Source organism: Tachypleus tridentatus, chromosome 6 (assembly GCF_004210375.1).
Source record: "Tachypleus tridentatus isolate NWPU-2018 chromosome 6, ASM421037v1, whole genome shotgun sequence".
Taxonomy (NCBI): domain Eukaryota; kingdom Metazoa; phylum Arthropoda; class Merostomata; order Xiphosura; family Limulidae; genus Tachypleus; species Tachypleus tridentatus.
In genome coordinates this window covers 130535130-130559309 of record NC_134830.1, presented here as the reverse complement: position 1 = coordinate 130559309, position 24180 = coordinate 130535130, and the positions used below count along the sequence as shown (strand labels likewise).

The 24180-nt window shown below is 31.6% G+C and overlaps 1 protein-coding gene across 1 annotated transcript; it reads right to left on the bottom strand.

Annotated features, from left to right (window-relative positions):
- Window positions 1-2571: 2571 nt before the first annotated feature.
- On the bottom strand, window positions 2572-23416 carry LOC143251732 (AKT-interacting protein-like). Its single transcript, XM_076502975.1, has 7 exons — window positions 23358-23416; window positions 19041-19105; window positions 15382-15482; window positions 13767-13855; window positions 8449-8547; window positions 4569-4734; window positions 2572-2914 (listed from the first exon to the last, which is right to left on the bottom strand). The coding sequence occupies exons 1-7, from the start codon at window positions 23414-23416 to the stop codon at window positions 2822-2824; spliced, it is 672 nt and encodes a 223-aa protein (XP_076359090.1). The 3' UTR covers window positions 2572-2821.
- Window positions 23417-24180: the final 764 nt, after the last annotated feature.

Below are 24180 nucleotides of genomic sequence, written 5' to 3'. Positions count from 1 at the left end.
ACTTACATAGTAATATAAATATTTACGTTTATGTACAAGCAAATTCAATATAAACTTTGAAAACTTAACGTTTTAACATATTATCGGAACATTCATAACTATTATTGAAATTTAAGAGACTGTGGCTTTAGTTCAACAATTCACAAGCTTTTTTCATGTTTTATGATTTCCTTTCATGCAGTATTTACTTATTACGACATATAATGTTAAACCTTGTGTGAAATATTAAACCAAAAAGTAATGAAATGTTTGTTTACATATTTTTCGCCCATTTAAATGTAACAGCTATTATACATTAAATGTTTATTTCAGTAATAATTGTGTGTTTGTTTATATTGTTTGTAATATAGCTGTAAGTGTATTAACTGTCACAATATACGTCCAACAATTCACAGTTGTTACACTAAGATTTACATGGTTGTTTGTTTTTAATTAATTCGTCCTGACAGAAAATGAAGGACAAGAACTTAATACAATTCATCACACGATAAAACGAATATTTTGTTAGTTTAAGAAAGAAGTGTTAAAACTAAACCGTCCTTTAAATCCGATGCAGAATATCCACAATCAGGAAAACTTCAGATTTTTTCTCTCTCATGAACTACATTTTTCAGGAAAACAATTTTCAACTCATAGCAGTACTGATACATAGTGCAGAATAATTCAAATATTATAACTACCAAAGATTGCCATCATGCTATTAAACAGAGGAGGATAGATTCAGAAAATCAGATGCTTCATTATAAAGTTATTTCTAATAATTTTTATATTTGACTAAATATTAATTTCACTATTTTTAAGAGAATTGTTAGAAATATTGGACAAATCTAATAAAGAGGAGCTCTTATTTTTTCATCAACTGCCTGATCAGAAAATGTCAGTTGATAAATAATTTTTTTGTTTGAATTTCGCGCTATGCTTTACGAGGACTATTTCCGTTAGCCGTCCTTAATATAGCAGTTAAAGACCCACCGACGATTGTAGGTACTATTTTAAGAATAAATAGTGGGATTTACCATTACTTTATAACATCCTCTACCGACGAAAGGGCGAGTATGTGTGACGTTGATTCGACCATGCAACCCTCAGATTATGGGACGAACGTCATAACCACATGGCCAATTAATGAATTATGAAAATTTTGAAAAATATCGTCCAATTTGATAATAAAAAAATATATTATTGTATTTACAACAAAAAAAATCATGTAATCCACTTTCTTAGAAACGTTTATCATTTAAACTTAAATAATTATGTTGCTCCCTTACCTTCAGTCAAAACATAATCATATTCAAATAATGACGTATTCCACTTACCTTGAACAAAATTATCTTCCTATTATGCTTCAAAATTTGAATTGTATTTTATATTTTGTATTTATGAGTTATACCGTTAACAAAATTAAATTCCATAAAGCTTCTTTTTATTTTGTATTTCACATGATTATTTTGCTTTTAAGGTTTTATTTTGCACGTCTAGTTATATCAAAGACTATTAACAAAGAATAATATTAATAAGTTTCAGATATTTAAAGTACTAATTTATTTTAATACTCCAGTCATCATTCAAAAGTATCATCTATACTATTTAGTACATGATATACATATATCTAGGTATTTATGTAAATTATACAATATATTGTAGAAAAAATCATTTTTCAGAGTGAAAAAGCTAATCAAACAACAAGAACTTAGAAATGAAGTTTTCCATTTTTTTTAGATACTTTTTATCATTTCTCCACAAATGTATAATTCAAAGTAGACAAAAAATCAAGGCTAACAGAATGTTCTCGCGCTTTCGTGAAGTGCATTTTTTTAGTTCACTAATACAAAACCGGAGTTCGATTATTTAATTTATCGTTTCTTTAACATAAAGAAAAAATATACATTTTGCGTTAGACTCAACCACTTATTTGAGTAGAGCTTGAAAGACGGAAATAAGAAAGAGGAAAAAAAACATGTTTAGCACTTAATAGGAAAATGTGAATAAAATTGTTACATTTCTTAAAATGTTTTTACAATAATTTCGTGGTGTAAACAAAAAATATTTATTATCTTACAAATATTTACATGCATTGCAATTTCAGTATTACTGAGCGTTAAGTTTGATTACATTGAAAAATCAGCACCTTAAAATTACACAGTATTTTATTTCACTGTTATAGAATATAAATCAGTTACACAGCAAGTAAATGTTTGAGTACAGTAGACTATAACAAAATTTACTCAAATTTCACAAAATACACTACCAACACTGCAAATATGTCTTATGTATTTTTTTTCAAAATGTAGGAATTTATTTTCTAGGCTAAAATAACTGATAATTTGCAACAGTACATAAGTTTAAGTTTTGTGATGTTGATCATAGATTTTGGATAACAAAAGTAATTAGTGTTCAGGCAATATACACAGGGGCTAACAAAACTAGCAGAAAGCTGACTTGCCCCTATGCTTTATTTCATACACTGTTATTGACAACTACATGAGAATGAAAACAAACAAACATGGAATTCACGTTTATTTTATAAATTACAAGTTTTATTGTTTAAAAAAATCAATCTGAACAGTATATCCAATTTAATTTTTATTTGTTATCCATTACAATGAAACACATACATACATATATTTCAAACTGAACTTTATAATCACTACCTTCAGAATCTGAATGTGTTGTGAAGGGTAAACATAGCACTGGAGAAACAAACTATATATTACAAATTAGATAAAATAATGTCAATGTTTATTTATGTGGTAAAAGGATATTTCAATCAAATATCATAAAATGCTATTATTCAAAAGGAACGTTAATCACATCTGGGTATTTAAGATGCTGTTTTTGAGAATATCTTTAAAGTTCCTTTTTGTATCCAGGATAAGCCTGAAGGTGTGGAGACTTTAGTATCGTTATCTTCTTTCTAAAACAGAAAAATCTTATCTTAGTATTTCGGTATAACTCTTAGATAAGATAGGTAACTTGTGTATAGATATACATGCCAAAGTATGCATGTCACAATAAGTTATACATGTTGTGTTCAAAATTGTTAATTAAACTACTTTAATATCAATGCATGTTACCACACTATATGTGCTTGGTCACTTTGACTGACCTTGTAACCAATAAAGTATACATAACTTTTAATTTAGTAATTGTATCTTCATGATATGTTGTAAGCTTTTATATATAAAGTACTTTGAATAGAAAAGAAATCAGACACACACACACACACACACACTAAATATATCATAGGTGAACAAGGCTAAATTACAAAAACATTTTATAGATACTGACAAGTCAGAATGTAAACCTCCAGTCTTCTTGCTTTTGTTACATAGAAAATGTCCAACCTACATGACACATCCCCTCTCACATTATTTAAAAAAATGTCAATAATTCTTTTTGAAATTGTTGTTGGATTATTTCTAACCAACAGAAAAAGAAGAATTCCCTTTACAAGGAACTTTATGTTGGTTATTTCACAATTAGATAATTCAGATAAATGTCTAACTAATTTACAGTTTCATTAGAAAGATAAAATTACAGTAATTATAAGACCTCCTACTACAGTGAATGATAACTATTTATATTGTAAAAAAACATTATATTTGAAATAAGTACAAATTTTTGTAGATAAACATTGTCTCACTCAAAACAAAAATGGTTTAGAGTGCTTCACCTGTTGGCAGCCCAACTAAAGATACAAGTACTAACTTTCTTGTTTTCATATATATATAATTTTGTCTTATTTCTTAAGGCTGGTTGGAGAGTTGCATTCAGATTGACCCAGAAATATTTGGAAATTCATAAATAACTCTTCAGTAAAAATATCTCATTATAAATGGTGTGCAAAATACTTGTAACGTTTAATTAATACTTTCAAAATTGTGAAGGTATACCTAGTTTATTCAGAGTTATATATTTTGATGGTATCATGGTGACCACAATGTGTCAAAATGACCAAAACTGAATTTAGATCTAGCCCAAATCTTTTAATCCATTTATTTTGCAAACCAGACTTGTAAAATTTGATAATTTATTCATTTAGAAAAAAAATAACTTATTGTACTTCCTAAGATGTAGAGTACAAATTAGTGTTTATAAACTGTGATAAAACATGAGTTATTTGTAAAGTATATAAGCTAGTAAACACCACTCAAACTACATTTCAAAACTCTTTCTAAACTATTTTCTAACTGTTTCTATTTTCACATAATAATGCACTTATGGCTGAAAAGGCAAGAATGTTTGGTGGGACAGGGAGTCAAACCTGTGATCCTCAGATTTTAAGTCACATGCCCCAATCACCTGGCCATGCTGGGCCTCATTTGTAGGAGAATATTAGAAGAAAAATAATTATTTACTTGATTTATACATTTTAAAATTTATAAATATATAAATATGAACTTTGAGGTACATAAGAATTTTTTGTTGTTTTTGTTTTTCCACATATTTTTGCATTTTCATTTATAGCAACAATAATTAAATCATACATCAAAACTCTTATCCTGGTATGAGTAAGTTGAGCAATAACTGGGAGGAATAAGTTCAGTAAAATACAAAAAGTAACATACATTTCCAGATAATAATTTCTTCCTAACATTCTCATGTATAGTTGGTTCCCACGGACTGAAGTGGAGAGCATGTGGATCTTGAGTTGAGGTATCATACAGCTTTTCATGACAAAAGTTAATACTCTCAGCCACTTTGACCTTGAACAATTCTAGGTCTCTCTCATATCTACAGTTAAAAATATTTTCTTATGATTATTGATAAGTCTTAAACTAATTTTGTTACATAAAATTCAAAGAAGTACCCAACAGTACTGCAAAATAACAAGTTAAAAAATAATGAAAAAAAATCAATACTACTTACAAAGGGTATTAAAATAATTACTATTTGTATAAATCAAAATCTGGAAGAAGCTTACAATTTGAGGAATACGTAACCCATCTTCCATTTAGCAATTGTTAGTTGCTGCTTATCTTCAACTCCAGTTATCACAAAGTTATTAAAATATTACATTTTGTCAAACTAGTTTTATTTTATATGAATAGACAACTACCTAGTAGTGAAACTCACATATTCTTAACTATTAATTTATAAATTAAATACATATTTAAATTACACCTGTGTAAGATCATTACTATTAAGATAAAAGCTAACTTTAAACTTAAAACTTTGGAAATTCATAGTGAAGTAATTATTCATAAAAAAACAATTAAATTCATTTGGTTTCAAATAGTTTTTTATAAAAATTACTTTTTTATAAGAAGAAATAATAAAAAACAAACTGTACTATTATGCTTATTGAATTTTGAAACCTATTCCTTAACAAACTTTGCATTAATTAGAATTAACCTGTAAGTAAAGGAAAGATTTCAATGCTGAAAAATGAAACTGATTTAAACATGTTTGAAGTCATATCATAGTAAATAAATATAACCTATAGAAAATGTATATTCATTAATAAACAACAATTGTGGTGTGGAATATAGATATCAGATCTTTAAAATGTAAAGAAACTGTGGCAATCTACATTCAAGTTCCAAAACATCTCAAGTAAAAATAAGCTGCAGGAGCAGCACATTGACAGGTGTACAGTTTGAATGTATGCTTTAACTACCCTTACTATAAATGATTGTTTAGTATGAGAAAATGTGATTAAGGCTCCAAATACAAATTACATAAAACTGTTAGAACATATCAGTTATACAGAAAGTAAATGTTTGAGTACAGTAGACCATAACAAGTGTAACTCACAAAATTCATGAAATACACTGCCAACAGTATAAATATGTCTCAAATATTTTTTCGAGAGATAGAAATTGTATTTTCTAGGCTAAAATAACCAATAATTTGCAACAGTATACAAGTTTAAGTTTCTTGATGTTGACCATAGATCTTAGACAACCAAAACAAATAATGTCCAGACGATAAACACAGGAGCTAACACAACTGAAAAAAACCTGACTTATCCCTATGCTTTATTTCATGTTGTTTATCCTTAGCAAGTACTAAAGTTGGACAATATACAAGAGGGTAAAAATGAAAGGCTTTTCTAATAAACAAAATATCTTCTTTAAGGTATCATTAGATAAAAGTGACAACATGATTTCCTTTATTATTTGTTTTGGTCCAACTGTTGTTATAATAAGTTGTTAATAGACAAATTATAGTAACAACTCGCTTGTTTGTCTCCAAAATATGTGCATCACTCAAGGAGTATGAAAACACTTTTATATAAAAGACAAAATTTTATATTACTTTTGGGGGATGATATTTAACTCTATGAGACATCATGAGGTCAGTTTATTTGACCAACCTTGTAGCCATTATAAAATAATTCTAAATTTCTCCAATTTTCTCTCTGAAATGACTGCAAATTATAACACAAAATGAGAAATGTTTATCCTAACTAAGCAGCTTAAATATTATATATACACATACACATGCTGGTATAGTTTGTTTACTGTGTTGTCAATTAGTGCCTTTCTATCATATTGGGAGCTGGAATGCTAACTTCAAGAGGCAAGTTTTCAACTTATCCCAAATGGTAGTTCCTTATTTTCTTTTTCTTGCATTACTTTAATTCATTTTCTTCTTTACTTGGGAGAGCAGTCACCTTTCCACATTTTGTCTGCAGGTAGTAAACGGTGATAAAGATGTGGGGCATTGTGGGCTTGAGCACCCATATCTCGTTCTAATAATTTCTATAACTATTGCTACTCTTATTTCTTATGCAAGACTGGAGAATAGAGGTTAAGACTAATATACAGTGTATCCCCACCAAAATGTGGGTCCTACTTCTACAGTCACCTCTAAAAACTAGGGTACATCTTATAATCCCACATTATTGCTTGTACTCTGGGATCTTTTCAATTAGTGCAGCATTTTTGTTTATTTTGTTTCAGCTTGTTTTCTAAGTTATAACAAACTAATACACACAAAATTAAATTATTCTATTGCCCTTCAAACCTGTCTGACTAATACTTATGGCATATAAATTGCAACTCACATGGGGAATGTGTATCCCACTTCACAGTACTGAATTACATAACACAGAACTATTCAAGGGCATACCTTATAAACAATTATTATTATTACTATTTATTTTAATTTATCAATACTTACATTTTATAATAATAAATGAAAAATATACAGGAAAAAAAAAACAAAACAAGGTCTGATAGAGGAAAAGCTAAAACAAAGTAGAATGCCAGTCTTAGAACAAAGCTTACTAGAAGTATTAGATATGTGTTGTTGAAATAGAGAATGTTCATACCATAGAAACAATTGTGATGTGGCTAGATTTAAGTGGTTTTAATCACATAACATTATTCAAAATACATGGCTCAAGGTTTAACTCTCTGTATACAGACTGTCCCTTTTGACAGTCTTATAAACACCATGTAACTATGAAACTGTAAGTATTATAAGTGAATGTATCATGTTACCTTCATGAAATTTGATAAATTTGTTATTAAACATTACCAGTCTTTTATTTGCACAAAGAGTCAAAATTTACAAAACTTTTACTGAGATATTCTATGTAATAGGTGATTTTCATGGTAAAAATAAAATTACTATTAATATTAATAATATTTCTTTCACATAATATCTAGAACTTCCCAAATGAACAAACAGGTTTCATTCAAACTCTCTTTCTCTTATTTTCTTTATTTTAATATTAACTGTATCATAATAAACCATATTAAAAGTTAAAATTTAAGCATAAAATTAAAAAATATTATATTTATTTTAAAACAGAATTACTTAGTTGATTCTGGTCTATAACAATTATTAATCTTAAGAGCTGTAGGCTTCTTAACTTTTTATAACTTCTCTCATTTTATTTTAGTGTTATTTCTCTTTACACCATGAAACTTTCAAAGTTTTATATTCAGAAATTAATACAATGCAAACCAGCAAGGATGAACATTCAATTGGTAAACAAAAAGCAACTTTATGTTACAATAAATTTATCAGTTTATAATTAAACTTGTCATAAAACATTAGTTAGGTCTATTACATTTTTAAACACTGCATTCGTTACCTAGTCCCTCAGGAATTTAAGAAGTAAGACTAAATAACTAATCATTTGCATTTCATACAAGATTAAGTTCTCTAGAATTTTTTATAACAGGAATTTTACCTTATAATAACTAAACTATTACAAATTTCAGTCCTTTTTTCATATATTTATTAGGGTACATATGAAAAGTTCACACACTTATCATAAGTTATGGCATAAGTTAGAAAAGGTCACTTGGGTATTGTATTCCAAAGTTGAATTAGTTATAATGACTAATACCCACTTGAAGTCAAAATAAGCAAAAATTAACTGATAAATGTTTATTACAACGTGTACGATACAGTTATTAGCCTACAACTTTTTGGTGAAAGTGCAGAATTCTTTGAACAAGATTTTCTGTTAAAAGGACATTTACTTACAAAACTGATGCTTCTGGATTCAGTGGATTTTGATTTTCTATTTTATAGAAAATTCGACGAGCGTACAAAATTACTTGCCAAATATGATTGACATTTCTTCTATAAAATAGAAAGATTAAAGTATTAGTTGTTTTTTTTTTAACAAATAATTACGTTTATAAATTCACCAGTAATATGTATCAGTTTTCAATAAATATGTTCCACAAATCTATCTACCTTTTAACAGTTAAAAAATTACACTTTTCTTCAAAACAGTATCAATTAATAAGCTTAATATACCAAATCTGAATTTCTTGTTTTGAAATTAGAGGAGCCTATGAAAAACAAAATTCCTTACATGGAATAAAACCTATAAAACATATGATGACCCTCTAATGTTTTAATCATTTCATAAATTCTTCATGAAAACTCTAAACTCAGAATTCAGTAATTTTGTTTTCAACAGTTCAACAAAAATGTCATCTTTTAGAAAACTTCATTATTCAAACGTTATCTTTCTTGATATATGTGTGAAATTCACACACACACATTAAATATATACACAAACATACATACAAATACAACTTTAACTAAGCTGCAGAATCTTTGAAAAATATTACATCAAAAGGGAAGAAAAAATCATATGTCCATACCTTAGGTGAAATATACTTTTATTTTAATGTGGACACTGGTGGTGTGAGATTGCCTGGGCAGAAAAGAAGGACTTCTGCTATTATGGATTGTTCTACAATTTAGAAAATAAATGTATCCTTTGAGGGAACACCAGCCACCTGGCAGGATCATGTATGAAGATAGGAGAAACAAACTTACTCATTTCTACTGGTGGATTGACTGAAGTACAGGAACTAGTAGAAGTCAATTTCTCATAGAAAACAAAATAACTAGATAGTCAGGAGAAGAAGGGATGTCTGTATAGAAAGTCATCTACATGTCCATCTGAAGAATCCTATGCTATGGCCAACAACATTGGGAAAGAAGAAAATGAGAAAAATGATGATTAAAAAAGAAATAACCTGTGAGCACTCTCCATCAAGAGGAGAATATACTAGCCAGAACAGTTGAATGACTCATCCATTAAGAGTAGGAGAGAGGTCCCTGGAAAATGAGATGTATCAAGATAGGAACAGAAGATGACAAGGATCCAAAAAGGCAGAAGTGACACCTCACATCCTGAACAGGCCAAAGGAGGTGACTTGGGTCTGAATAATCATATAGGTGAGAAAAAAAAAAGGAATAGAAATAGGAGAGAAGGAAAGGTTATTATTTATTACAAGTGGCAGAAGATTGAAGAAGGAAATACTAGTCCAAGTACAGGGTGAATAAATATCTTGAAAAGGATGTGAGAGCCATCAATAGCATAAGTATCTAAACAATAGTGACCACAAATAAGAAGGATGAACTAAGATACAAAAGTGAAACAGAAAGTAAAAATCCAATGGCATGAATGGGGCATGCAAAACCACATTATGGATACAGTCCAGTATGGAAGTTTGTTTGTTCGTTTTCTAAATTTTGCACAAAACTACACTACGGCTATCTGCACTAGCTGTCCCTACTTTAGCAGTGTAAGACTGGAGGGAAAGCAGCTAGTCATCACCACCCATAGCTAACTCTTGGGCTACTCTTTTACTAACGAATAGTGGGATTCACTGTTGCATTATAATGCCACAATGGCTGAAAGGGCAAGCATGTTTGGTGTGACTGGGATTCGAACTCAGGACCCTCAGATTATGAGTTGAATGCCTTAACCCATCTGACCATGCCAGGCTCGTATAGAAGTTAAGCAAGGAGGACGGTGAAGAGGGAAAGAGCAGAACCAAGTAAAAAGTAGAAGGAAATGTAAAATGCACCAGAAAGTGCTGCCCAATAATCAGCAATGGTGGAGACTGACAAACCATGGTTGAACATCCAATTAATAAAAGGCAGAAAGATGGGGCATAATAAAACAGTCAGGAGGAGAGGAATGGTAGATGGATCAATAACAAAATATCACCACAGTCATACTGAGATAGACAAAATTGGAATAAAATAGGAATTTGACAAGAAAAAATTACATGATAGGAAAATCTGTCTTGATGAAAAATACAAATTTCATACATGATAAAGGGATACTCTTTCATAAAAAAGGGATGCATGATACTGAAGCAAAAGTGAATGGATATTTGGTATACGAAAGAGGTGTTGATACCAAGTGATGAAGCAGAGAAAACCAAGATTAAGTTGGTCATAGTAGGATTTTAGAAGGACTTTCCTGTATCGAGTTAAAGACCCAAGGGTTTAGTGGAAGAGAATTATAGGCAAAAGGTATATTTTCCAATAGGAGACACTAATCCTGGCTAAGAACTTTGACAGCCAGAGCCACAGGATGGGGAACAGAAGAATAAAACAGATGAAGACTGGAGTAGAGAGGACTGGCAAAGGTGTCATGAGGGGCATACCCAAGCAAGAACAAACTCAAAAAGACCATGGGAGAGAAGAGATCACACCATGGGTAGAAACATAACCTGGTTGAGACAGGCTGTCTCTCACAAGATACACAGCTCCAGGCACATAACAAGGAACAAAAGTTAACCCTACAGGAATAAGCCCAGAAGGATACAGTCCAATGCCCAAAAGCAAAGGAACTGGAATATATATTCCCTTAATAGTAAGTGTAAAGATAACTGTTGATGCATCAGAGTGGACTGTATGATCAGCCAGAAAAGGAAAGATATGGAAATGTTCCAAATAACAGTGAGTTGAGGTGATCAGTCATGCTGCATCCAGATGCCAGAGATCATGTCATACAGAGATGCACCTCAATCCAAGAAGAAAGCATTGGTAAAGAGATAGATGTGGTTTAGAAGTTGGTAAGAAAGGGCCATAAGTATGGAAATGGTCCATTCAAAATGACAATTCCTTGTGAAAGTGAGAGGGGAAGTTCACAAAAAAGAACAATGGAACCTGAGAAAAAAATTCCTTAGATATGTACGATCCATTGGAGGAGATTAACGTGCAAATCTCTATGAAATTAGGGTTTCAAGGAAGTCAAAATCCCAAAAAGCAAAAGAACCCCTCATGCAAAATGGCAATGAGAAGTGCAAGTCCTAGTGTCCAGATACCCCAAAACCCACAAGCAAAAAGAATGAAGTGAACAAAAATACCAACAATACCATATATTGAGTGGGCATGAAAAAGGACTTGGATATCCTGACAAGTCACTCAATCCAAGTGGTTTCCTGGAAAGAAACTGAAGTGTGAGAAGAGGATATTACCCAAAAGTGGGCCAACAAAAGTCAATCATCTAGAAAAAAAAAAAAAGACAGTCTTAGGCCAAATGAATACAAAAATCGTTAATGCTGTGCCATGGAGAACAGCAAGGAATTGAAAGATGCAAATCTGATAGACAGAAAATAGAAAACATAGGGAGGATGGATTAACAGCAATGTGTGCAATGGTATCTGATATGATAACCAAAGAAACTACAGACCAGGTAAAAAGACCATACAGAGTCATAGAAAAAAAGTGGGAAAAGGAGCAAAGAAAGATGGGGCAAGAGAGGCTATTGAAAATGAGTTCAGCTAGAGGTAAGATAAAACAATTGGGTGTCTAGAGTGTCATACATGACAATAAAATCACACTGTCAAGATAAGCAATGCACCAGTTGTTAGGTAATGGAAGGAGAAAAAAAAGGCTCTAGAACCTGGAATGAGAAGGTTTTTGATAAATTGATTATACATGGAATAGGAATCAAAGAACAAAATTAAGAAAAAAAAACATGAGAAAGTAATAAGGAAATAAGTAATATAACTTCAAACCTGGTCTCCAGTGAGAAATGAACACCATCAACAAAGGCTACCTGAAGAAAGAAATCCAGACAAAGAGAAAGGTACTGTAAAATGGAATGCAACTTAACAAGTCCTAACAAAGGGAAACAAAGTAAGGAGGGATAGAACAGAAGTGGAATAGGTTAAAAAGGCAAAGAGAAAAAAAAATAAATTTCTGCACAAAACTTCTCTAAAGCATGGTGAAATGCCTCAGACAATATATGGAGGAAAGACAGGGGTGGTGAGAAAAAGATGAAAATGCAAAAATGGGGAACCACAGAATCAAATATAAAGCAAGTGGCCTGATCACAAAGCAGACCAAATAGATAACAAAAGGCAGAGAATCTAGAAAGGATGAACATCTGCAAGTCAAGACATAAAAGTGTCACAAATATAAGCAGGATGAAACATCTGGGTGTGATAGGAAAAAAAAATTTAATAAGAAGGAAGGAGGAAAACAAAATAAACTTCAGAAACTGGGTTCACAAAGTGAAAAAGAATATTACAGAATACAGTTAAAAAATTAGGAAATGAACACACGTGAGAATGAAAACCAGAAGAGACTGGACATTCTCCAAATGGTAAGGCACTACTCAAAGCAAATCAGATTGCATTTGAAGTACAATAAGCCATACCTGACTGAGAGAAAGAACATCAGGTGAAGGAACAGGGTAAATAAACCAGTAAACCTGTGGTAATCCATAGCATGTTGAACAAAGGTTGCAACGTTCTCAAAAGTAAACAAGCCTCCAGAAGCCAGAGTATAAAATAAGGGCTGAGTGTAACATAATCAATAAGTATCATTTACATTCAGGTGAGAATTCAAGACAATAATCAACACTTTTGTTACAAAACTATAGAAAACAAAAACCAAAGTTTCATTAACCAATGTAAATCTCATCAAATTGAACACAAATTTGAAACTTCAATGCCAATGAAAAGAATGAAGTTATCACAAATGCAAGTGCACAGAGGGAGTTACTACAAATGGAGATCACGTTACCCTGCTACTGGTAGAGAGCTACCACTGCATGATTATGTCATCATGCACCAGCACAGTTCATGTTAAATATGAGAATTTAAGTACAAATTAGCACAAGGCTAGTAGCATGCAAATCTCACAAGCAAACATGCAAAGGAAATGGCATTCTTGTGCAAGTAGGTGAATTATTATTTTGGAATTATATAAATATGTTCTGTACTTATTATACAACAATTTAAACTATTCAATTACTGTATTATTATTAAAAACTACTAAATATCAATTTTATTACAAATGTGTTCGTGCTAAATGTTAAGGATGGTATATTACTGATATTAAAATATCAAAGAAGTTACAAATGTACAGCATTATTTGGTGAAGGAAGACAATATATTTGAAATGTGAAATCATTACTTTTATCAAATATATTAATTCCCTAAACAACCAGATCTAAATAATGTAGTTCAGTGTCTGATATGGAAATACTTTCAATTTGTAAAACAATAATAATGGCTGTATCTTAAACTGACCTCCATTTCTGGAATCCTCTCTTTACATCTAGTTCTCCAGTTTCAATATTTATTAAAGGATGAAAAACTGATGGTTCAAAAACTATTAGCTGTAAGAAAATAATATCAAATTTTAATACAAAATATATTTCAATTTTTAAGTACATATTAGATTGGAAAGGAAATAACGTTTTTTTTTCAAAAAGTTGTGATTGAGTTTTGAGGAAAACAACTTGCAAATATTTGCCTTTTTCTCAATGACAATGTCTTAATAAGCCTTACTTCTTACTTTAAGTTAATTGACAAACATTTAGAAAAAAAATTTAACCTATAAAAACCTAAGGAACAGTTTTAAAGAGGTGCATGTATGCTACATGAACTAAAAAAGGTTTGAAAGCTTCAGAGACTACAAGAAACACATGTACAGTTTATAGACTGTTCAGGCAGAATATTCATAACAAAACTTTGTAAAATGGATGACAACTGCCTGTTGTGAAGACAAGTGTAAAGGATGACATTTTGAAAGTCTTCTTCCTTTTTTCTTCAGGTCATTGTGTATGTAGATATGGTTGACTTTGATAACACTGAGATCAAAAGATTTAATAATATATGTAGTTCAAAAGATGTGATGTAACAGTTTGCATAATATTCAAAAATATATCATATGTACAAAGTAGTTAAGAAAGTACATAATTTCTCAAGAAAGAATGTGAACCAGCCAGTGTTTTAGCTTTATCAGTAATTTTTTACAAGTTGATTAATGTTAATTAACATCACTTGCAACATTAGCTTATACAAAACTTTTGGCAACACAAGTGCTTAAGTTTGTTGTAGTTTTAAATAAGGAAATAATGTAAGGAAGGTATAAAAGAATTATGTAATAACAAGATATTTTCATTGAAACCAAAGATGTTAACCTCTAAATACATTCTAATTTATTTATCATTCATCATTCTCATAATTCCACTTCACCTCTCTTCTTGCAAGTTATGAAAATGCTCCTTTTAGAGAATAAATTATGCAATTAATATAAAATGAAACAATGCTAATAGGTAAAATAATATAAGAATTAAATGCAGTAGAAAAAGCTAGAATAAACCATTTTTCTTAGAATTTTTAAAATTCATAAAAGTATAGATTTTGTGCTAATTTTAATGATTAAAGTTGATGCTAAAATTCAATTAAGTTGTATAATTACTTTACATATTAAGACCAAGTATTTAAAAACATTATATTTTAATAATTAATAAATTTATACTTTAAAAAGTACTTTTTGGTAGGGATCTAAAACCCAATGCAATTATCAAAGTTCTCATATGTAGGGTATTAGACAATTTTTTTTTTTTAAATGTCCTTAGTTCATTTTTCTTAATAATGTCATATCATGTACAATAATTTTGAGAACTTTTATTAAGGATATATCAGCCTTGGAATGAATGTACAAACTATTACTCTAACTTCTGATTGATAAGGTTCTAGTATACAATGAGCAATAACACAAAAAAAATGATGCACAAAATTATGATCTTTCTGAAATCATTGTAATAAATTTTACAAGAACTTCTTAAAAACATTTTTTGTATACCTTTATAATGCTAATAATTTAAAAAATAAACAATTAAGGTTGATCACCTACTGGGCAATCCCCATCAGGATAATTGTCTGGCATGTACAAGGTGAAACGAAATACTCCTCCTTGGTAATGTTCTTGCCAGATGAACAGCACTCCAAACCATTCTATTAACACGTAAATAAGGCTTAAAATATATATACATACAATGAAAATAAACTGAGAACAAAACAATCTGGAAAATACATTTAACAAAAGAGTATCAATCTAATACATAACTCACTATACACATTTAGAAGTTTTGAGGTCAATTTTTTTACAGTGCCTTAATTTTGCTTCACTGATTTGTTATCTTTATCTTTTTTGTAAACATTACTTGTTATTTGGACTTGTTTACTACAGGTTTGGAAAAATCTTTTAATAATGTGCTATGAAACGAGATTAACTTAGAAAATCTCATCAGTATGGATTGGGAAGAATTAATTAAATGGAAGAAAGCATATGGTTAGCACTAAAGTTCCATCAAACTGGATCCTTGTTACTAGTGGAAAGCCTCAGTGCCCAGCATTTGGGCCTCTGTTTTAACTGTTTGTATTAATGGTATTAATAGAGTTACTACTGGTACATTAATAAAGTTTGCTGCTTACATTAAATTCTTTGGTATTTCTAGCCATATTAAGAATGTTGAGGTAGGTACAGTACCACAGAATGACAAAGTTCTATACTTGCTTTCTCTTGGAGAATAAAAGATAGGGAGAGAGATAAAGGGAATCTGGATAGTGTTTAACCTTTTCATAATGACACTTTTTAAACTCCTATATGCATATCACTAGGCTACATTCAAAATTTAAGCCACTTTACAATCATATTGTAAAGAAATTATTATCAAGTGTGTTAGTGTTTGATGTTTTATATAATTTTAGTTTTGTTTCTTTATTTCAAAAGAAATATTGAAAGCAGAAATGAAATCTCTTACTTTTGTATTATGTGACAAACTATAAGCAATGCTAAATTTGGCAAAGTATAGTTTGAAGCATAAATAGGTGGTCATGTGTCTACAAGTCTAGACAGTAATTTAGTTTATGTACTCTTTTGAAAAGTATGTTTCAAAGATAAAATACAGACTATATTTTGTCTACCTCTCACAGGTGCAACTCCCACCTTACACAGTTAACCTTTAGAAGTTAAACATACTTTTAACATGCACATGTTTACAACTGTTAGAAACAATTAATCTTAACCAATAATTCAACAACAGTTATTTGAAATTAGCACCAAACTGTTTATAATTGTATTGGCCACTTTGTTCACAGTAGCACTTCATTTGTTTCTTACATAAATGTTATAGAGAGACACTTAAGTTGTATGTACATTTTTATATTTTAGTTAATTATGTATTCTGTTTTAAAATTCACATTTGAAAGGTTTAATAACTGCTACAAAATAACCAAACTTTGCCCTTGCTCTACATGTCTTACAGTACAAAATAGTGTATTAAATTATTTTTGTCAAAAATAAAGGAATCTCTGCTGTTCATACCATTCTACTGCCTGCTTGTTCCTGTTGACATGTGATGTATATAATCAACAGTAAGGAACAAGAAAGGAAAATGAAACATTTAAATTGAACTATAATTGAAAACAAATGTGAAATTATGTACATGATCCAAGGAAGATATTTTAAGATGAATTATTTAACAGAGTTAAAATGAGATAACACATTTCTATTTCTTAATTTTGAGCATGTGATTGAACTATAAATGAATTATAATTTAAAACTTAAAATGTTCTTAAATCAAAAGAGTATTTCCAATAGTACTTAACCTCTACTTACATTTACAACTATTACTCAACTGCCAGGATTTCTTCCTTTGTCAATCTAAGAATTGATCTGATTTTTCTCGCTTGCTCCAGTCTTTTATACACCACTCAATTGCTCTTGCCAATATTTGTATCATGACACTCTCCACCTGTGTCTCTATCCTGATGCTTTAGAAACACCTTATTCTGAAAATGTTATCACATTTTTTTATGGCTGATACCATCCCAATCTCTAACACTGGCTCTCAATGGAGAGAAAGAGAGGGAGGAGTGTGTGAGAGGGGTAAGTATTAGTGGAAATACATTCCTAATATAACAAAATGTTAATTTCAAAAAATACTCACCCCCTCTTACACTTAGTTAAAATCCCACATTGATAAGGTGAAGGGACTGATGAAAGCATTATCTGTATAGATCATAACTGAGTCAATGGATAATTCACACCCTAGTGCACTACATCCAGAACAGGTATGTTCTTCATATACGGGTGGAAATTTTACCTAATTTATCAACACTACAAGCCAGACCCAAGAAGGTAGCCAAGATTTCACTACTCTGAATTGGAATTAAAAAGCCATGTTCCTTACATCTCTCACTGTTGGTTAGGATAAGCAGCCTGTAAACTACATATATAGATATGCTCCCTCCCTTTACCATCTCATAGAGATATACTATGATATCATCAACAGTGGACTACAGAAAAAAATTCATCATCTTTGTTGACACATCAAAATCTATGATGAAGCCACTAAAACAAAACAGTAGACAGAAGGCACGTGGAAGATTTAAATATGTTAAGTGGAGATTTGAAGAATCTTTCCCTAACTTTCTCATCATATTGAGGACATTCCTTTTCACTAAGTGTGTGAGCAATACAACATATAAATAGCTTTTCCAAACTGAAATTAAGACCTACTTGAGATCCACAATAAGCCAATTAATGCTCAATAACCTAGCCATCCTCTCCATCAAACATGAACTAGCTGATTCAATCAACTCCAAAGCTGCAATAGAGAAGTCTGGCTCATTAAATGCTAGGAAGATGTGATCCATCTCATCAGAACAACAACTGGATGCTTGGCAGGACAAGTGTGACTGTTTAGCTGCAAATATCTTATACTAGATTTGTAATAAAGTTATTTCATTAAGCTTGGTGTTTAATTTAGCACACAAGTCCTCAGGAATGGCACTCTGAATTCTTGCCCAGACTGATATTTTCCCTCACTTCCACTGGGTAGGAATATCTTTAGTGAAAACAGTTTTATTTTTCTGATACAGCAACTGGCCTTTGGAATGGATTGTTTTCAGATGTAATAGATGAAGTAAATTTAATGGAGTTTAAGAAAAGGCTTGGCAAGTATTTTAAAAACTTGTAGTTTCACCTAAAATTACTTTAATGGATGGGATAGCCTGAAAGAACTGACAGGTCTCTTGCTGTCCTTAAATTTTTTCTTAATGTAACAAATTAAATGTTCTTTGTTTTCAATACAATAATGTAGAATTCTATTCATTTTCATGGTAATAAATACATGTACAATTTTATAATTAAAATGTAAGATAAGCCCAAAAGATACTTTCATTATTAGTTTTCTTTTTGTGAACAGCTAAGTATACAAACTAACATTGTTTAACTGCAGCTATGCTACAAATACTCATTGATTCTCACAAAACTAACCATGGGTAAAGCAATGATGCATCTTACAAAGCTTTTCTATTTCTGTAACAGCTTTGAACTAGTATTTTATTTTTGTAGTAACTTCTGAAATAAATAGTGATAATTTTATCACAATAAACTCAAACAAATCTGCTCCAACACCACAATTTCCTATGTTAAAAAATGATAAAACAATACACTACATTTGTATTAAAGTAAAAGTGATGTTTAAAATACAGAGGTTAACTTACTCAGTGGTGAACCAGCTGATGGAACAACATATACCCCAGGTAACCTTTGTCTCTGAAGCATCACACTGTGAGAAAAGGAAAAGTTACATTAATATTATTGCATTACCACTTGAATAATATTTTTAATATAATTTGGTTGAATTATTTTGAAGTGCACATAATCTCTTGAAATTGGCATTTACACTTTGATATTTCAACTACTATATGTCTTTCAGGTGTGCATACATATATAGCCACTGTACCTGTTCATTAAATGAATGAATTAAAAACTCGTATCTACCAAAAGATTGAAAATTGTGCCTTATTTTTCTTTCTTAACATAATAACACTAAAAGTGCAATAAAAATATATAAAGGTACTATTACTGAAAAGAAAGACACCATTTATAAAAATTGTATCAGCGGTGACATAGTCATTCTAATGCTGAAGGATACTCAACATTGATAGTTTTTCCAAATTTAGAAAAAGGGACTAACCCTCTCCCATGACCTTCCTTAAGTCATCCTTTACCACTGTGCTAAGTTTGGCACTGATTGATCAAAAAATGTGGAAATCCAAAAGGAATAGATACACATGCATATTGACATTTACTGATATATGTTATATAGCAACTAGGCTATCTGTGCCAAACAACCAATAAAAAGTTAAAATTAAACAGAGAAGTTTAAAAATCACTGTTCGTCATCTGAAGTTAACCTTTCCAGTCCTGGTTGAGTTATTTGATATTATGGTTATTTTCAAAAAGTAAAGTAATACAAGTGTTAGAAGACTTAAAGCAAAATTTCAATTATTATAACTCACCAGCCAGGATGACTAATGGGTAGTTCAAACAGCAGTGTTAGTGGCCTGAAGTTGGCCTTTGCAGTCCTGGTTTCAAGTTATTTGATGCTACAGCCATTTTCTAATTTCAAACTGATCTAGATGTACTTTGATACTTAAAAGGGAATCACATTAAAAAAGGTCTAATGTATCAATTAAAAACTTAAATAGCATTAAAAATATTAATTGCCTTTAAAAAACTAAAAACATTTCTAAGGTTGACAGTGTACCATCTCCAATAACACTGTCTGACATTACGGATAAACCTTGGGATAGAACATATTTAAAATGGTGCCATTGTTACAACTCTCAATGATGGCAAGACAGTAAAATGTAGCTTATTGTGACTTGAGGGTTACACAGACTAACACATTGGTGTATCAGTCCAAGATAAAATAAAATTATGAGTTAAAAAACTGTGACCAATACATAGTCTAGTCAGAAAAACTTCCTCTTTCTGATCCTTATGGAGACAAGACAGCCAAAGTCCAGAAGAGGGTTTTATTTGGAAAAGCTTGTTTTTTCACATTGCTCACCCCAAGTCGAGTACCAACTGGCATGGAGTTGAGCCTTGAATACAGGACCATAGTCCATGTATAGAAAAGGCACAGCAGTGATAGTGCCAGAGCAGACAGATTTAGCTGCAGTGTCTGCAAGCTCATTCCCACAAATACCAATGTGGTCTGATATCTAGACAAACTGGATCAAATCAGTTTTGAATATTGGCAAGAACAGGGTATAAACTAACGTGAAATGGCCAGTAGAGAACTAAGTAAATGAGTATAAATAATGCAATTTGAGTATTACTTATCTTCTATGTGATCCAGGGCAAGAGAAATGGCATACAGTTCAGCAGTGAACACAGAAGCTGTAGAGGGATTCTGTGCACAACCACTGAACCACAACAAACTACGGTAGAGCCCACAGAGTCACCTGATTTTGAACCATTTGTATAAATAGGAATGGAAGGATGGTTGGAAAGATGTTCAGCAAATAACAGACAGTATTTCCAATATGGAGTATTTGCATTTCTCAGATGACTTGCAAATAGGTCACATTTGTGGACTGTAATAAGACATGGTGGGATGGGCTGACCCTGGATACAGTAATACTATTCAAGGACAAACCCAATTCATCCAACTGCTCTTGGATATGAAGGCCAAAAGGAGCAATGGCAGATTGTCTGTTCTGAAAAAAGCATGGCCCACAAGAAAAAAAAACACAACCCCAGGTGGGATGCTTTGGTAAGAAATAAAGTTTCAAAGCACACAGTAAAGACAGTTGCAAATGGCAGAGGTGCAAAGGAGGTTCACGAGACTTTGTGTATAAGCTCTGAACTGGGAAAGTGCAGAAAGCCCTGGCACAAAGCCAAAGTCCCTGATGATGAATGGGGTCCACATTTTAAGGCCTAGGTTCCGGCAGAGCCATAGACCAGTGATCCATAGTCTAGTTTCATTCGAATGAGAAAACGATATACCTTTAGCATAGAACATCAATCCACTCCCAAAATGGTGGAAGAAATGACATGGAGGATGTTCAGTGCTCTTGTGCAGTTGACCTGTAGTTGCTTGATGTGTGGTATAAAGATCAGCTTACGGTCAAAGATAAGCCCCAAGAACTTAGTCTTAGGGACCACTGGCAATGAAATTTCACCAATATGAAGTTCAGGATCAGAGTGAATACCCCGTTGGCGGCAAAAGTGCATGCAAACGGTTTTAGAGAGAGAGAAATTAAAGCTGTTCACTTCAGTACACGATTGCGGGCAGTTTGTAGTTACCGCTCAATGTATCTCATGGTCGACGACTGACATGAGATGCGACAGTCGTCGACATACAGCCCATTCGCAACAGTGAGAGGGAGTTGTTCAGTGATGGCATTTATCTTTATACTGAAAAGTGTGACACTCAAAACACAGCCTGAGAGATTTCAAGTTCCTGTACAAAAGAATGGGAAAGTGTCGAACCCACACGAACTTGGAATCTCCTGTCCAGTAAAAAATTTTAATAAACATGGGTAAATGGCCACGTAACCCATATGTATGGAGGTCTCGCAAAATGCCATACCTCCATGTTGTGTTATAAGCCTTCTCAATGTCAAAGAATATTGATACAAGATGTTGGCATTTAAGAAAGGCTTCTCTTATTGATGTTTCAACACAAATTAGGTGGTCTGTGGTAGGAGCGAAATACGACACAGTTCACAAGAAATAACATCTTTGAAAAAAACTACAAATTATGTTAGAATTTAAACGCATGAAATCAATACAGATTCTTGTAGTGCAAAAAAAATTATAAACTGGTTTCAATAGTTTTAACATCTTAGTGATGTTTTCTGGTTACCGCCACACGTGATAATGACTACGCAAATAATATACGATAGATTAGTTGTTGTTCATTCTGTACGTCGTATCTCAATCTATCAGGTCCTAACTGATCCTTAGCTGTTGTTCATCCTGTACTACGTATCTCAATCTACCAGGTTCTAACTGATCCTTAGCTGTTGTTCATCATGTACTACGTATCTAAATCTACCAGGTTCTAACTAATCCTTTGTTGTTGTTCATCCTGTACTATATATCTAAATTTACCAGGTTCTAACTAATCCTTTGTTGTTGTTCATTGTTCTAAATACTAAACTCTAACCGTTGTTGTGTATACTATCTCAATCTACCAGGCTCTAACTAAAATCCTGTACTATATATTCTACCAGGTTCTAAATTCCTTAGTTGTTGCTCATCCTGTACCGTTCTAACTAATCCGTTGTTGTTGTTCATCCCATACCTAAATCTACTAAATCTCTAATTCGTTGTTCGTTAATCCTATACTACACATCTCAGGCTCTAACTAAACCTTTGTTGTTGTTTATCCTGTACTATATATCTAAATCTACCAGGTTCTAACTATTCCTTAGTTGTTGCTCATCCTGTACTATATATCTAAATTTACCAGGTTCTAACTAATCCGTTGTTGTTGTTCATCCTGTAATACATACCTAAATCTACTAAACTCTAACTAATTCATTGTTGTTGTTAATCCTGTACTATATATCTAAATCTACCAGGTTCTAACTAATCCTTTGTTGTTGTTCATCCTGTACTATATATCTAAATTTACCAGGTTCTAACTAATCCTTTGTTGTTGTTCATCTTATACTGTACATATACATACCAGTTTCTAACTGAATAGTTGTTGTTCATCCTGTACAGGTATCTAAATCTACCAGGTTCTAACTAATCCTTTGTTGTTGTTCATCCTATACTACACATATACACCTACCAGTTTCTAACTAATCCTTAGTTGTTGTTCATCCTGTACTATATATCTACATCTACCAGGTTCTAACTAATCCTTAGTTGTTGTTCATCCTTACTTGATATCTCAGTCTACCAAGTTCTAAGTAATCCTTAGTTGATGGTAATACTGTACTACATATCTACATCTACCAGGTTCTAACTAATCCTTAGTTGATGGTAATACTGTACTACATATCTCAGTCTACCAGGTTCTAACTGATCCTAACTTTTCATTCATGGTAGCAACACCTTCTTTTATTTTCATATTCCACGTAATGCATAACAAAATGTCAGGGTTTGTCGGACTGAGCGATTTTATTTTGGTAGTTATCTTCCTACGTGTGTAGTTTACACACTATCTAATAAATAGAAACATGTGAATTTATAGATGGCACGTGACTGATCATTTTTTTATGAATTAAGTCTTTGGTTACTAAGAAAAAACATACATGTCCATCCATGTGAATAAATATGTAATGAAACGAAGAGTTTCTAAGTACTTATGTTGGACAGGTAAAACGATGAACAGGTGGTTATGAAAACCAGTACTGATTGTGAAGTTAACAGGATTTTAGCAGATATATCATGAACGTAATTTATGCAGGCAGAGGCATCAGATGGTGGGTGGGGTAGGTAATGTCGCGCTTCCTGTATTTCAAATGAAGCTCATTTGGTATTTACATTTTATGTATAGATAAAACAAACATGCAAATCTATCCAATAAAATTATTCATTAACAGAAAAGTTCGGTCTAGTAGAAGAAACTGCATAATATAAATTATGAATTACTTCCTCCCCCACTTAGCAGTAAAATTCGATGCTAAAATTGAACTATATTTTTATAAAAGCCAAGACCGACACCTCAGGGTCTCTACGTGTTATTAGTGTGCCCTGAGAATTATCAGAAGGATTTCCAAGTTTTGTTTGATTATTTGTTTGGTTAAACACAAAACTGCACAATGGACTATCTGTGCTCTGCCCACCACGAGTATCGTAACCCGGTTTCAAGAGTTATAAGTCCCGCAAACA